Below are 14,532 nucleotides of genomic sequence, written 5' to 3'. Positions count from 1 at the left end.
TACTTATATTTCAAATTTGAAAGAAATCCATTCGGTATTTATGGATTTATGACTGGGTAAGTTGAAGGTGAAGTTAGGTTTGCCTCTTGAGATCGCGCTTGAGTTCGCGCTTGAGTTCGCTGAAGTGTCGATCCGGTGGAAACTCGTCACATTAAACTTTTGTATTCACAACGCGGTTACCGTATCCTCGTTGAGTTTCTATCGTTCAATAAAATAATAAATTACGCTACGTCTATTAACTTTCAGAAGAAATTTTACGCGCACTAATTCAACTTCTTATTGAGGAAACCTAATTGACATTTGAGTAAGATGTCATCAAGACTAGCCAATAATAACTTCTCGTAACTATGAGCTGTAGACCTTCGAATGCAAGAGACCATAACTGACGCTGTGACAGTTCACTAACTCGCGAACGGTTTTAATGTTCACGTCAGTCGCGTGAGCGAAACCATCTGGAAAAAGAATACAGCTTTAAATTGCACTAAAATATATTTAATCTAGGTTTCATAGAAGAGAGTATTTCTTATTGACAACTTAATTATTGTTTTACTATATTCGACGAATTAGACTCTTGAAATTAATTGAAAATTCAATAATAAGGTTTCCAAGGGACATTTTATTACGAGTTACGACCTTACAAATGCAGTTTTGCAACACTTGAAAGATTTTTTTTTCAAGTTCAAGGAAGATTTTTACAAGACTTGAAGTTGAAATGACGTTTGTACAAACTTTGGGTTATTATAGATACCGAATGAAATCAAAGCTTGAATTACAAGAACAGTTTCAACGTCCTTCTAAATCCTTCGTAAATTATAATAAGATGTCCCTTGGAAACCTAATATTTTAATTATCAAATCCTATCAAAACCCTAATTTGCCGAATAGAGAAAAACAGTAAGAAAATTGTAAAAATAAATACTCTCTGCTCTTCAATAAAACCTGCCTTGTAGAACAATTTCTATCTAACTACACAAAATATATCCTGCTTGGGCAGACGTTTTGATTTTCAAGAACCAACCCAATTGTGACTCAGAGTCTCCGCCGAAGTCACTGCGTTTCTACTCTCTACTTACGCTCTGCGCACACCGTACTAGTTCAACCATATATAGTTCAATAATGCACCGTACTCTCTACCTACGCTCTGCGCACACCGTGCTAGTTCCACCATATATAGTTCAACAATGCACCGTACTATTCATGCTTCAGTGGCGCGTTGCGCATTACTCCCGGGAAAATAATCGGTTTTCTGTCTCCGGCCTCGGCTGTCTTTACTCTTTTGCCTTTCCAGTGCAGCCGTGGTGTCGTGGTGAGAGGTTATATGCGCGCGCGTCTGGTTGGGCGGTCCAGGTTTTGATCAGCTCTCAATTATGCTACAGCTATTTTTGAGACGAACATTTATCTAAATATAGTCAATTGAAAATATTTCAATTGTTGTGAATGGTGTCTTCTTTTAATTCGACGTTGCAAGTGCTCAATAGCAATTTTATAAAAGCTTTTTTTAATAAATACTGACAAATGTATTTATACTTGAAAATTCACCTGGATTTCATCCATATAACTTTACATTGCTTCTATTTGAGTGAGGTAACCATTTATTTTGCGAACATTCTTATTTGATTAGGTGCTTGAAAATGTTTCCCGTGCGGCGAGTTAAGTAAGGTTCATGCTCCTGAGTGAACTTCTAAAGCTGAGACGGCTGCTGCGGTGGAGAGAATTATCGACTTGACCATATTTATTGACCTGCTGTGCTTCTTAACTTTAACTCATGTGATAAATCTCTTGATTTATTACAAAGTCCTCATCCTTTTGCGCACGAGTATTTATGTTCAATTTTCAGCTGAGTTTATGGATCATAAAGACTCGTTACTTCATCTCAGTGAAAAAAAAATTTCCCTAAATTTTGGAGTTTGATCTGAAAATTGTCTTGACTCGAATTAAAGAATAGCAGAAAATTACTTTATAGCTTTTTCACTTGGCAATCATCTTCAATTTAAACTAACTATGATGTCAAAGACAGTCAATTAAATTGAAAAAAAAAAAATCGTTGCAATTTAATTTTGTACGCGTACAACTGATTCAGTTGATAAAAGTTAATGACACGTAGATGTGTCATTGTCGTCTTAATCGTCTAACTTCACAGCCGAACGACGAAAACCTAATTTGCAATCAAGACGAAAATCACAGACGAAAACCTAATTTGCAAGCAAGAAACTTAGACCCATTTGATTTTTAATTTCTGTCATAAATTACACTTGATGCAATATTTATTGAAGAAAACCATGTATTTTTGCGGGGCCGGTGCAGAAAATGGGCCTATCGTCCTATGGCTATAACTTTAAACGTGATCGATGAGCGGTGCATTGCTCAGTCACGTTGAACTGCCTGCCACTCCGTAGCCTAGAACTGAAATTGCCAGAGGCATTGCAACAATATTGTATTGTTAGCAGAATTTTATATTTACTGGAGTATCGAATCTCTGCAAATAAAAGCGGTCATTTTTAAAAGTTGTAAATAAGGGTTCGATTTTACTTATCAATATTATCATTATGTCTTTGACTCGCATCATGAGCACTGGTACTACGATTAAAGACTTTAGTTTAGAAAATAAAATTTGACGTTCGTCCTCCATGATTTTCTTCCATTCTCGAGCATCAAAATGGCGTGCGTAAAGCACCTGATCGTAGATCATAATTACGGCAGATATATGACGTTTTCCTATTATATGGGTGATCTGAATTATAATGAATGTTATGAGCATATAATGCTGACTCATGTTCACGAGATCGTTGCTATCTTCAATGTTATTTCTACTTGGCATTTTTTGAATAAATTATGTACTGGTCTGTCGGCCCATTTAGATTTTAATTGTATTTTGTACTATTCATTATTTCGAAAGGACAAAATTAACATGAAAAAAGCTAACAAAGAACTATAAAAATGCAGTATAATTTCCAAAGGTTCAATCGGAAGACAATTAAACGAAGGAATATGTGTTTGATAACTCGTCTTGTGTTATCAAACACAATAATAATATGTGTTTGATAACTCGTGCTGTGACGTGTTGTTCCACGCGCCCTGTGACGTGTTGTACCACGCGCCCTGTGACGTGTTGTACCACGCGCTCTGTGACGTGTTGTTCCACGCGCCCTGTGACGTGTTGTACCACGCGCCCTGTGACGTGTTGTACCACGCGCCCTGTGACGTGTTGTACCACGCGCTCTGTGACGTGTTGTACCACGCGCCCTGTGACGTGTTGTACCACGCGCCCTGTGACGTGTTGTACCACGCGCCCTGTGACGTGTTGTACCACGCGCCCTGTGACGTGTTGTACCACGCGCCCTGTGACGTGTTGTACCACGCGCCCTGTGACGTGTTGTACCACGCGCCCTGTGACGTGTTGTACCACGCGCCCTGTGACGTGTTGTACCACGCGCCCTGTGACGTGTTGTACCACGCGCCCTGTGACGTGTTGTACCACGCGCCCTGTGACGTGTTGTACCACGCGCCCTGTGACGTGTTGTACCACGCGCCCTGTGACGTGTTGTACCACGCGCCCTGTGACGTGTTGTACCACGCGCCCTGTGACGTGTTGTACCACGCGCCCTGTGACGTGTTGTACCACGCGCCCTGTGACGTGTTGTACCACGCGCCCTGTGACGTGTTGTACCACGCGCCCTGTGACGTGTTGTACCACGCGCCCTGTGACGTGTTGTACCACGCGCCCTGTGACGTGTTGTACCACGCGCCCTGTGACGTGTTGTACCACGCGCCCTGTGACGTGTTGTACCACGCGCTCTGTGACGTGTTGTACCACGCGTGCTGTGACGTGTTGTACCACGCGTGCTGTGACGTGTTGTACCACGCGCCATGTGACATGCACAAAAAAAACCATCGTCGCCGATATGTACGGTATATCGCATATTGTTGGCCTGAAAAAAATTCACATTCTTTCGATTAATAAAGAAAATTGTCTTGCGGTTTCATCGCTGTTGTCTACAAAAACTTTTTATCGTGGACAGCGTAACAATAAACTTCAGTACCGCTACGAAAATGAAATGAATTCGGAAGAGGAAGATCCTTCCCCCCTCTTTCCGCCCCCGCAATCGATCCTAGGCTCGGCCGGGGAGTTTCCTCCTTCCCTTCCTCCCCAGCATCTCCCCAGTACCTCCCCAACCCCAAATCCCCTCGGGGGCGTGGGTTTGGGGATGACGATACACCTTGTAAGCGTCAAAGGTTGTCACTCCCGAGATGTTCTTCAAGGATTGTCTGTAGAGCATAAGATTGAATATAAAGTTTAAGATCTCACTATAAAGTTTGAGTATGACGTCTGAATATAAAGTTTCCTTCCCCAACTTGAGGAGTGGGGATGAAGAAATGCAATACAAGCCCCAATTAAGTATGGACACTCCCGAGATGTTATTCAAAGAAAAGCGTTCCGCGGTGTCCACGAGTTTCTTATATTGGTGTTAGAGAGCAGCTGAACCTGACGCTGAGATCCTGCGCTCTACCTCATGCTGGTGCTCTCTAAATTGGCTGCAGGTGCTCTCTAAATGGGTTGCAGGTGATCTCTAAATTGGCTGCAGGTGCTCTCTAGATGGGTTGCAGGTGCTCTCTAAATGGGTTGCAGGTGATCTCTAAATTGGCTGCAGGTGCTCTCTAAATGGGTTGCAGGTGATCTCTAAATGGGTTGCAGGTGATCTCTAAATTGGTTGCAGGTGCTCTCTAAATGGGTTGCAGGTGATCTCTAAATGGGTTGCAGGTGATCTCTAAATTGGCTGCAGGTGCTCTCTAAATGGGTTGCAGGTGATCTCTAAATTGGCTGCAGGTGCTCTCTAAATGGGTTGCAGGTGTTCTCTAAATTGGCTGCAGGTGCTCCCTCATTTGTTCCTCAATTTCCTTGTTACATCAGCCAGGCATGACGAATAAATTTACAAATTAAACGCGTTTCGTTATGTATGGCTTGAAGTTTATTCGTTTCGAGATGGGTAACAATAAAGTTTCCATCAAGGCTATAAATATCTCAGAGACAGTGTCAGCTGGGTATAAAAATTTGTAATCATTATCTCACTTAGCCTGCCAGGTTTCTCACAGCCTCATAATCCTTCATTTTAAAAATATAACTCAGTACTCACTGCAGTGAGTGACAGAGAGCGCATTTTCTCGTCGACGAAAACGTGAAGTCACGGACAGACGGACCGACAGACAGAGGGACGGACATGACGAACACAAAAGCGCCTTTTTTCCATAAATGAGAAAATGCGCTAAAAATCAGGTTTTCTATTCCCCTCCGAGATTTCTGAGTCTTCTTTCGATCTGGCTCCCAATACATCGTAGAGAAGTCAAGCCTATACGCCCAGAAAAATTCATGGCTAATATTGTCCTAATTGTGACACACTTTTCTCACTCTCAACACGTTCAGAGTGCGAACGTAGCACTGATACGTTCTTTTGCCAGGCTGTACTGTGTCAGAATGACCCAAACAAGCATAAAAAATGTGTTGCCAAACTTGGACATAGTCACATTTATTTCTCTGGGTACAATAATCCTAGTACAGTATAGCATACTATACTGTATATATACTATAGTATAATCTACAATAGTATAATGTAATTCTAACTTAGTATTCTAACTATTATAATATGATTATTAGCAACTGGCGACACACATGGCTGTGGTTGTGACGACATCGCTGCAAGGGGGGGGGGGGGGGAAGGGGGCTGTGTTGCCACGTGACGTCCCGCCCCCTCCGCCCCCCGCTGCTGAGGGCGACACACTCAGATAAATGAAGGAGTTATATTGTCCGAATAGCGAATCACTTTTTGCACGTAGCGCTGATAAGACTCCATTCATACCAAACTGAGTCAGGATGACCCACACATTGTTGAAGATTCCCTCGCTTTAATACAAAAAAATCCCGTCTTTGTACCAGTTCGAATTTTCCCTGTGATGCTAATAATAATGATAGCGAATTATATTTCAAATTTGTTGAAATAACACAGGACACCAGGATTTGTTAAAAAAAAAACTAAAAATCAAACAAAACTATGTTGAAGAGCTAAAATAAATGCTGTTTTCTATCATCACTTGAATTAACACCTAATGAAGAACCACCATGTCCAAATAAAGGAACAATGTCGCTGCAATCCAGAATGTACGTGTAAATTTTTCCACTTCGACCTGATAAAATGCAAGATGTACAGAGAAAAGAATAAAAATATCATTAATTAAACTCTCAATTCTAAGTGAGCGCACTATCTCTCTGTAATTAAAGTCCACCTGCTGTTAAAAATTCCACTTGAAGCATTGTTTTTGCATAGCAACCGAGTGAAAACACAGGCCGTTGATGTAGGACCAATCACTTGCTGGAATATACACTTGAACCTCGTGTGTATGGCGCCGAGATTATCAAATCTTCGTTATGCATATATTTGCATTACGAAGAAGATTACTCTATTACTATTACTATTCATGAACTTACTCATAAGTACCTATTAAATACGAACGTGTGCGGCAGTATTATATACATTTGGTTCTAGAAAAGAACATCTTCCCTCAGGTATATTGTTATCTTTATTAAAAAGATTGTGTTTAATTCTGGCAGGAGAACTTTAAATACCGCATATTTGTATATGTCTGTATCGTGAGAATATAAGATAAAGTTTGTGGCAACTCAAACTTAAATACTTAAGTGAAAAAAGTGATGAAAAAAAGAAATACCAACGTGTACTATTTTCAAGTGTAAAGACTAAGAAGTATCTTAGTGAAGACTAAGAAGTATCATCGTGTCACAATAAAACTTTTAAACTTTTTTAACGATTGCAACTATTCGTCAAAAGAAGTGTGTTGGTTTTTAGTGACTACATTCAAATTTTCACTTATTAATCTCGTAACTAAAAGGCATTGAGCAACGCTCTTGTACTACCTTGCCCCCGCGTCTCTCCATTTCAATTTCTCATCTGAATTACCTGGGCTCGCAACAATCGGCAGCAGTCCCATCATGGTTCTCTTCGCTTGTTCTGTAGCAAACTATTATCACCATCTCAACATGATCGTAATGCTCACCTTCACATTTTCATCATCTCACTATTCAAGATCTTAGCTAGTAGCAGCAATATATTTTGCTTCCCTAACTTCATGATAACACCATCAACAACTTTAAATTACACAAGAGATTTCTTTCATTATTTCATTTCAATGACGCAAAAGCTTCAACACGTATAACTTCGTTCATCGTCTTGGGAACTACTCAACTATAGTGCTGGTATGATGGAAATCCGCAGTTCACTGATCAAAAGAATTTTGTCCGCAATTCACTGTGATCACAAATTATCTTCTCGACCCTACCCACAACATCAACCCATTATGATGTTATAATCTTATCGCTGTTTCGTGTTATCTACATCACTTGAAATACTCTGACTAAATGTAAAACTGTTACAACATCTCGAATTAAAACAATGTCCAGACTGAGGCCAAACAACTATACATAGGCCTGTCCCTGACATGTGCCTATATACCACATCATTCTGTCCACCATATTTGCCTGTCTACCACTTCTTTCTGTCTACCATATCAGCTTGACAACCACATCAGCCTGTTCTCTATACCAGCCTATCCCCCACACCAGCCTATCCTCCACGCCGGCCTATCCCCCATACCAGCCTATCCCCCATCCCGCCCATCCCCACACCCGCCTGTCACCCACGTGAGACCAACCCCCCCCCGGCAGTTCCACCAGCTCGTATCCCGTTGCCACGTCTTCTCTCAGCGACGTCGTAAAGAAGTAGGTTGCAGCGTCAAATATTTGCTTATGCCTTTGCTCCTGATGCGTTGAGCGCAGTAACTGTGGTAGAGAACTCCGCAAAAAGTTGTCTTTCTGGGGTATATGTGACCATAAGGGGTTTAGGGGAGAGGGTAACCCCTCAAATAGGGAGAGGGTAAGCCATGAGGTTCGAGCTATTCAGCGTTAAATTTTATGCTGGATTTTTTAATGTAAATAAGCTAACTAGGTTTCTCCCATCCTTGTTTATGCTAACTGATAAATTCTCGTGACTAATATGCGACTAATCGCCCCACCAGCTGAGGATGAGCAGAGCGGGGCTGCGGGTTGTGCTCCCCGCCAACATCACCAGGGGTCCATCTCCAACCCCCGTCTTGGGGGAGACTGCCAGACACCGCTTACAGGTAACAACCCTAGACCTCAACCCTCCAACCCATGAGCATAACCTTCAACCATTGTTTTCAATCTATGAGCTTAATCATCAACCTTGATTACCAGTGGATTTCATTTGAATCCATTAGTTTAATCTTCAACCTTTCATTTCAAGCAATAACATTGATCCGCAACCCTTGATTTCAACCCATGACCTTAATTCTTATCAATCCAACTATTTATGCTGAATTTATACTAGCTACCCCAGCAAGAATTTATTACAGGGATTGCGTGTGATTACGATACGATGCTTATTGAAACGATGTTTCGCTGAAAATTGTTTCGCTTCCTATTTTTTTATTTTTTTTTTATTGAACCATTAAGGGGAGCGTCTCCCGAAAAATCGAAAATTTTCACTTTTTGGGTTTTTACACTCATTTTAAAGCTTAGAAAATTACGCTTCTAACGAGACTAAACTTGTCTCTCTACGTCGTCTGGTTCTCGTACACTATCTAGAGAATGATGTATGCGTTTTTGTAATATAGATTTATTTAGAATGCAGTTTTTTTTAATTTTCATAAAAATTTTCAGTTTTTCAGCTCTCCTGAAAAACAACATTTTTCTGACTTGCAAACCTATCTCCTCCTAGAGTTTTGAAGCTACGTCAATGAGACATATACCGTTCGATTTGCAAATAAAAGATCTACAAAATGATGTATTGGTTTTTCTAAGTTCGTTATAGTTCGGATTTTATGTGGCAAAAAGGGGGGGAAAGTGGAGGTAAAATCTAAAATTTCAAACAATTTCGGACAAAATGCTCCCACACTCACAAAAATGAGAAATTCAAAAAACCAATACATCATTTTGTATATGTGGTCTTTACGCATCGAATGATATGTGTCTCGATGTTGTAGCTTGAAAATCCTAGGAGGAGATAGGTTTTCTAAAGTACCCCTTTTTTTCGTTTTCTAAGAATTTCACGTTTTCTTTCAATTTTTTTCGAAAAATCACATGAACAAAAATGTCTTAGAATTCTGTTTTACATATGTGTACCAAATTTCAGATTGATCCCTCTGTAAATTACTGAGATAAATTTTTAGGGAGACGCTCCCCTAATTAAGTCAATATTTATTTTATTTATTTATTTTTATTATTGAACAATTAAGTCAATACGGATGTTTCTTGGTATTTTCCACACCTGTAAGCGAAATTGTTAATAATGACCATAATAAATGTGGCATTTGATAGTTATAATATCTAGTAATTTAGTCCGCATTTTGGCAAGCGTAATAATGTCTTCAAATAGATTCCCAACTGCCCGTCATTTCGTGGTGTTGAACCGTGTTTGAACCGTGGATGACTAATGGAGGCATTTATTGCTGTCGTTCTCCATACTTTCGTTAGAGAAGGGAAAGTTTCTTAATGACCCAACACATGAGGCAGAAACAGCATAACTTTATCGTCGGACGGTTAGGCACCTCCGTATCAGGAATATTTTACGTAAAACTCTACGGCGTTAAAACCGAACATTTAATTACCTAAGTGCCGTGAATTGTACGCAAAAAACTCTACGGTCTCTACACCGAACATTTAATTATCTCAGTGCAGTGAATGCATTCCGAAATCTCCACAGTGAATGCACAGTGCAGTGAATGCATTCCGAAATCTCCACAGTGAATGCACAGTGCAGTGAATGCATTCCGAAAAAAAATTAATCACATCTGTCACTTGGATTAATAAGTTGAAATGTCACGGCTAGCACCATTTGTAGCTTTCCTGGTCTTTTTGACTGGATATTAAAACACTTAATGTGAGTACAAGTCATTGAGGCAACATGACTGCCGGAATGTGCAGTAATGCAGTATGTTCAATAACATACACAGTAAATGATTGACCTTAAATATGTTAACCTTAATGTTAACCTTAAGCATTCATTTAGTAATTAAATTAAGCTGGAATGATTTCTATAAAATATAAGTACATTTTGTAAAATAACAAGGCTTTAACTAATCAAAATTGAACATTTTTTGTCAATATTTAGTTCAATAAAATATCTATCGAATAATGAGTAAATTGTGTATCAGATTGAGAGCTAAATTATTAAATAGGTCACATGGATATAAAACTTTGATTAGGTTACTGATACATCTGGATGCATAAAAAAATCTTTTACATTTTACATAGTGGTGTTAAATTAGTTATTTTGTCATAAAAATTTTCCATAAATCCTCACAATTATCATTCATTTTAAAAATTAATTTATTGATAAGTAGATAATAATTTCATTAGTGGAAGTCGAGATTGATGTTGGTGGTAGGATAACGATAATTTAGGCTGGATCCTGGACGCAGGCATTTATATCAGTCATTGTAATTCCAATTCCGCGTATCAATAAAGAGTTGATTTTTTCCAGGCTTATAAATGTCATACTAAAGCTTGTACCCATACAAAAAAAATTCAGATAAGAGAATTGCATTGCTGACCTCACACGGACAACCGTCATTATTCGCACACAGTCACGCTGGATAGAAAATTAATTAGGATTGAGTAAGTAGTACAACTTCTTCATTATAAGCAGCAGCAGATTTGTCAAGTTTTAACAATGAACTTCACGGGAATTCGTCTGTAAATACCAACCATAGATATGTGTTATTTAGTTCACTTCTGCCTTGCTGCTATTGAGTAACTTACATTCCGTGATTCGTGATTAGATGCGAAAGACGTGATTGGATTATTGCCTGTTGGTGCCGGCAGAACTTGAAATATGCCTATGATGATAATCTGGTTATATTAAGTAATAATATGCCTATGATGATAATCTGGTTATTAGCCCCCGCAAGAATTGCCGTATGTGACCTCTGTGCATATGGAGGAGGGCACTGCGCTGACCTCAAATCACGGCTTCTGACGTCAGCAGGTCCCGTTATATAACCCATTCCGTTTTATATTTAAGTATAAATATAAAACGGAATGGGTTATATTATCCAAATAGTGACACAGTTTCTGCACGTAGCAGTGATTGCACTTCTGCGTCTCTGAATAATTTCCTCGAAATGAACCGGGACAACCGGGACGATGCGAAAAATGACCGGGAAAAATAACGGGACAGAGGGTAAAATTTGTCCCGGATTAACGTATGCACCAGGACAAGGCTTGTGTCACGGACTTTAAAAATTGTGTCCCGGTAATTATTTAAGTCATGTCGTCTCGGAGTTGTCCCGGAATTTAAACGGAAAGGCGAAAATTGTCCCGGCTATTATTGCTAACCGCGACAAGCCCTGTTGTCTCGTCTCGTCTCGTAATTAGTATCAGCCGCAGGAGTCTGGCAGTGACCGATATAAAAGAAAACTGGACAGCCGCTTCGACAAAGTCTAACTCATTTCTGTTGCGGCTAATATTCAGTTTAAATTTTATTGATGCATTCCGCATACTGCTGTCATGCAGACCGCTAAGTGTCTGTCGGCCGCTCAAGACGTTTCTATGTCTGTTCGATCAGACATAGATTTTCCCATTTCACCGAACACATGTTCTTAGATAATGAACCGTCACAAGTTGATGTAGACACATAGATGTGAAGATATTCTACGCAGTGGCTACTATTTAATTGTTTAAAAATGAGAAGTAATAACCCTAAGATGATCAGCTAAATGGAGTTTGTAGTACGTCGCTATGTGTGACGACTGATATTAACTGGGAAAACTTTTTCTATGGCGATCGAGTATAAAACTTTATTATTATCAGAGAGGCATGAATTCATAGTGTATGTCTCAATGACTCTTCGCAATACATGAAAATTAAAGTATGAACTCACGTTGAGTTTGTACCACCTGAACCATGATGCACTATATACATGCAAGGTATGCAGTTGCTGTCTCATAAATTGTTTACAGGCATGAACAGGCATTCCCTAATTAATGTTTTACATGCTACTTAAGGCTCAATTATATTGTATTCTTGTATTAAGAATACTCATGTGGCTATCCTGTTGTCAGAGTTAATGCTGGGTGCGCGGAAATGGGATTTACTGTAAATCTTCTTCAGTTAAAATGTTGCGACAAACAAAAACTCGCGAAGATAAGAGGGGTTTTTGTATTCAAAACAAATTGTTTCCCCCATTACAGAGTAGAAAAATTAAAGGCAACATAATCTTATCTATCAAACATGCATAATTCATTTCATTTATTTGGTAACTTACAATCTTTCTGAAGTAAAAATATTTGTAAGTTAACATACAATTTCCTAGCGTAAAAATATGTGCGAAAATTGCATTTCTAAGTTGAAAGCCCACAATGTTTAGAACTATCTAATATGATTGTTGCAGTTTCATAAATGGACGAGCATAAAAACTTACTCTAATCATCGTTCTCGGCTCGTTTCATGTCGTGTTTATCGTGCCTCATTCTGCAGGCATTTTCATATCGTGTTTATCGTGCGTCATTCTGTAGATATTTTCATATCGTGTTTATCGTGCCTCATTCATTAATCGTTTTCCATTCAGAAAGAAATTATGATATTGAATTAGCCGCACTAAACAGGCAACCGAAAGACCGTAAAACTACAGCGACCGTTTCCTCACGACCCTAACGCTACAACGGCCGTAACGCTAAAGCAACCGTAAAGCCCCCACGACCCTAACGCTACAACGACCGTAACGCTAAAGCAACCGTAACGCCCCCACGACCCTAACGCTACAACGACCGTAACGCTAAAGCCACCGTAACGCCCCCACGACCCTAACGCTACAACGACCGTAACGCTACAGCAACCGTAACGCCCCCACGACCCTAACGCTACAACGACCGTATAACGCTAAAGCAACCGTAACGCCCCCACGACCCTAACGCTACAACGACCGTATAACGCTAAAGCAACCGTAACGCCCCCACGACCCTAACGCTACAACGGCCGTAACGCTAAATCAACCGTAACGCCCCCACAATTCTAACGCTACAGCGACCGTAACGACCCCGAAACTCTAACGCTACAGTGACCGTAACGCCCCCACAACTCTAACGCTACAGCGACCGAACGGCCACCACAACTATAACGCTACAGCGACCGTAACGACCCCGAACTCTAACGCTACAGCGACCGTAACGCCACCACATCTCTAACGCTACAGCGACCGTAACGCCACCACATCTCTAACGCTACAGCGACCGTAACGCCACCACAACTCTAACGCTATAGCTACGGTAACACCCCCGCAACTCTAACGCTACAGCGACCGTAACACCCCCGCAACTCTAACGCTACAGCGACCGTAACGTCACCACAACTCTAACGCTACAGCGACCGTAACGCCACCACAACTCTAACGCTACAGCGATGGTAACACCCCCGCAACTCTAACGCTACAGCGACCGTAACACCCCCGCAACTCTTAACGCTACAGCGACCGAAACGTCACCACAACTCTAACGCTACAGCGACGGTAACACCCCGCAACTCTAACGCTACAGCGACGGTAACACCCCCGCAACTCTAACGCTACAGCGACCGTAACGCCACCACAACTCAAACGCTACAGCGACTGTAACGCCACCACAACTCAAACGCTACAGTGACTGTAACGCCACCACAACTCAAACGCTACAGTGACTGTAACGCTTCCACCAACCGAATTCTTCAGCGACCGTAACGCCCACACGACCGATATAGCGCCCCAGCAGCGTTAACACCTTGTTAATATTATGCTAGTAAACACTGCGTCAGGTTATGGCTATACTGAAGAAAATATTGTTGTTATTATTACATCGTGCTTACCAAACTAATCGATAAATATAATAACCAATGTGATCACTGCAACAATTCTGTCAATTTTAGATTATTAACGAAAGAATATTTAGCAATTCGTTGCAATCGATATGATACCTACTTTGTTAATTCATTTCTAATAAATGCACCTGGAGTTTTTTTTAGATATTGCATAATTTTCATTTGATTTCAATTGTTTCTAAATTTACTTATATTAACTGCAACTTTTTTGTGTGAAATAATCAGGTTCACTCATGATTTCCTTCAGTTTAGGTTGTTGTCATTTAATTAAGAGTTTTGTGGCGTGTTTGCTGCTCCGTTTTTTGCATACGTTATGTGTTTTTTTTGTGTTCAGTTTTATGATATTTCTGCTGCCATTGTTCCTGATGTTCTCTTGAGTGTTCCACACTCTGTTCACTAGTGATATTGCTGCTGCTATCCAGCACATCAGGGACAATCATGCCGCAACAGTCCCTTTTCACACATATAATTTCAACATTACCTGCATACAAACAGCTCAATATAATAATATAAATCACATCAATAACACACCTAGTCAATTCAATCACCAGCGCACTCTTTTCACATCATAACCAATTCACTCACCACAAACAACTCCATCAT

The 14,532-nt window shown here is 40.3% G+C and overlaps 2 protein-coding genes across 2 annotated transcripts in view; one reads left to right on the top strand and one right to left on the bottom strand.

Annotated features, from left to right (window-relative positions):
- Window positions 1-3,014: 3,014 nt before the first annotated feature.
- Window positions 3,015-3,875, bottom strand: LOC108670927 (probable ATP-dependent RNA helicase ddx17). The gene has a single exon (XM_018158421.1). The coding sequence runs from the start codon at window positions 3,873-3,875 to the stop codon at window positions 3,015-3,017; it is 861 nt and encodes a 286-aa protein (XP_018013910.1).
- Window positions 3,876-7,761: 3,886 nt separating this feature from the next.
- Window positions 7,762-14,532, top strand: part of LOC108670926 — a 16,036-nt gene continuing 9,265 nt past the window's right edge. Inside the window, exons 1-2 of the mRNA XM_018158420.2 lie at window positions 7,762-7,782; window positions 8,079-8,183. Coding sequence (XP_018013909.2) covers window positions 8,085-8,183 — 99 coding nt within the window. The 5' untranslated portion in view covers window positions 7,762-7,782; window positions 8,079-8,084. The remainder of the gene's footprint in view (window positions 7,783-8,078; window positions 8,184-14,532) is intronic.

This window comes from Hyalella azteca, unplaced genomic scaffold (assembly GCF_000764305.2).
Source record: "Hyalella azteca isolate HAZT.00-mixed unplaced genomic scaffold, Hazt_2.0.2 contig1481, whole genome shotgun sequence".
Lineage (NCBI taxonomy): Eukaryota > Metazoa > Arthropoda > Malacostraca > Amphipoda > Hyalellidae > Hyalella > Hyalella azteca.
Note: the sequence above shows the minus strand (reverse complement) of the source record. Positions and strands in the feature narration are given on the sequence as shown.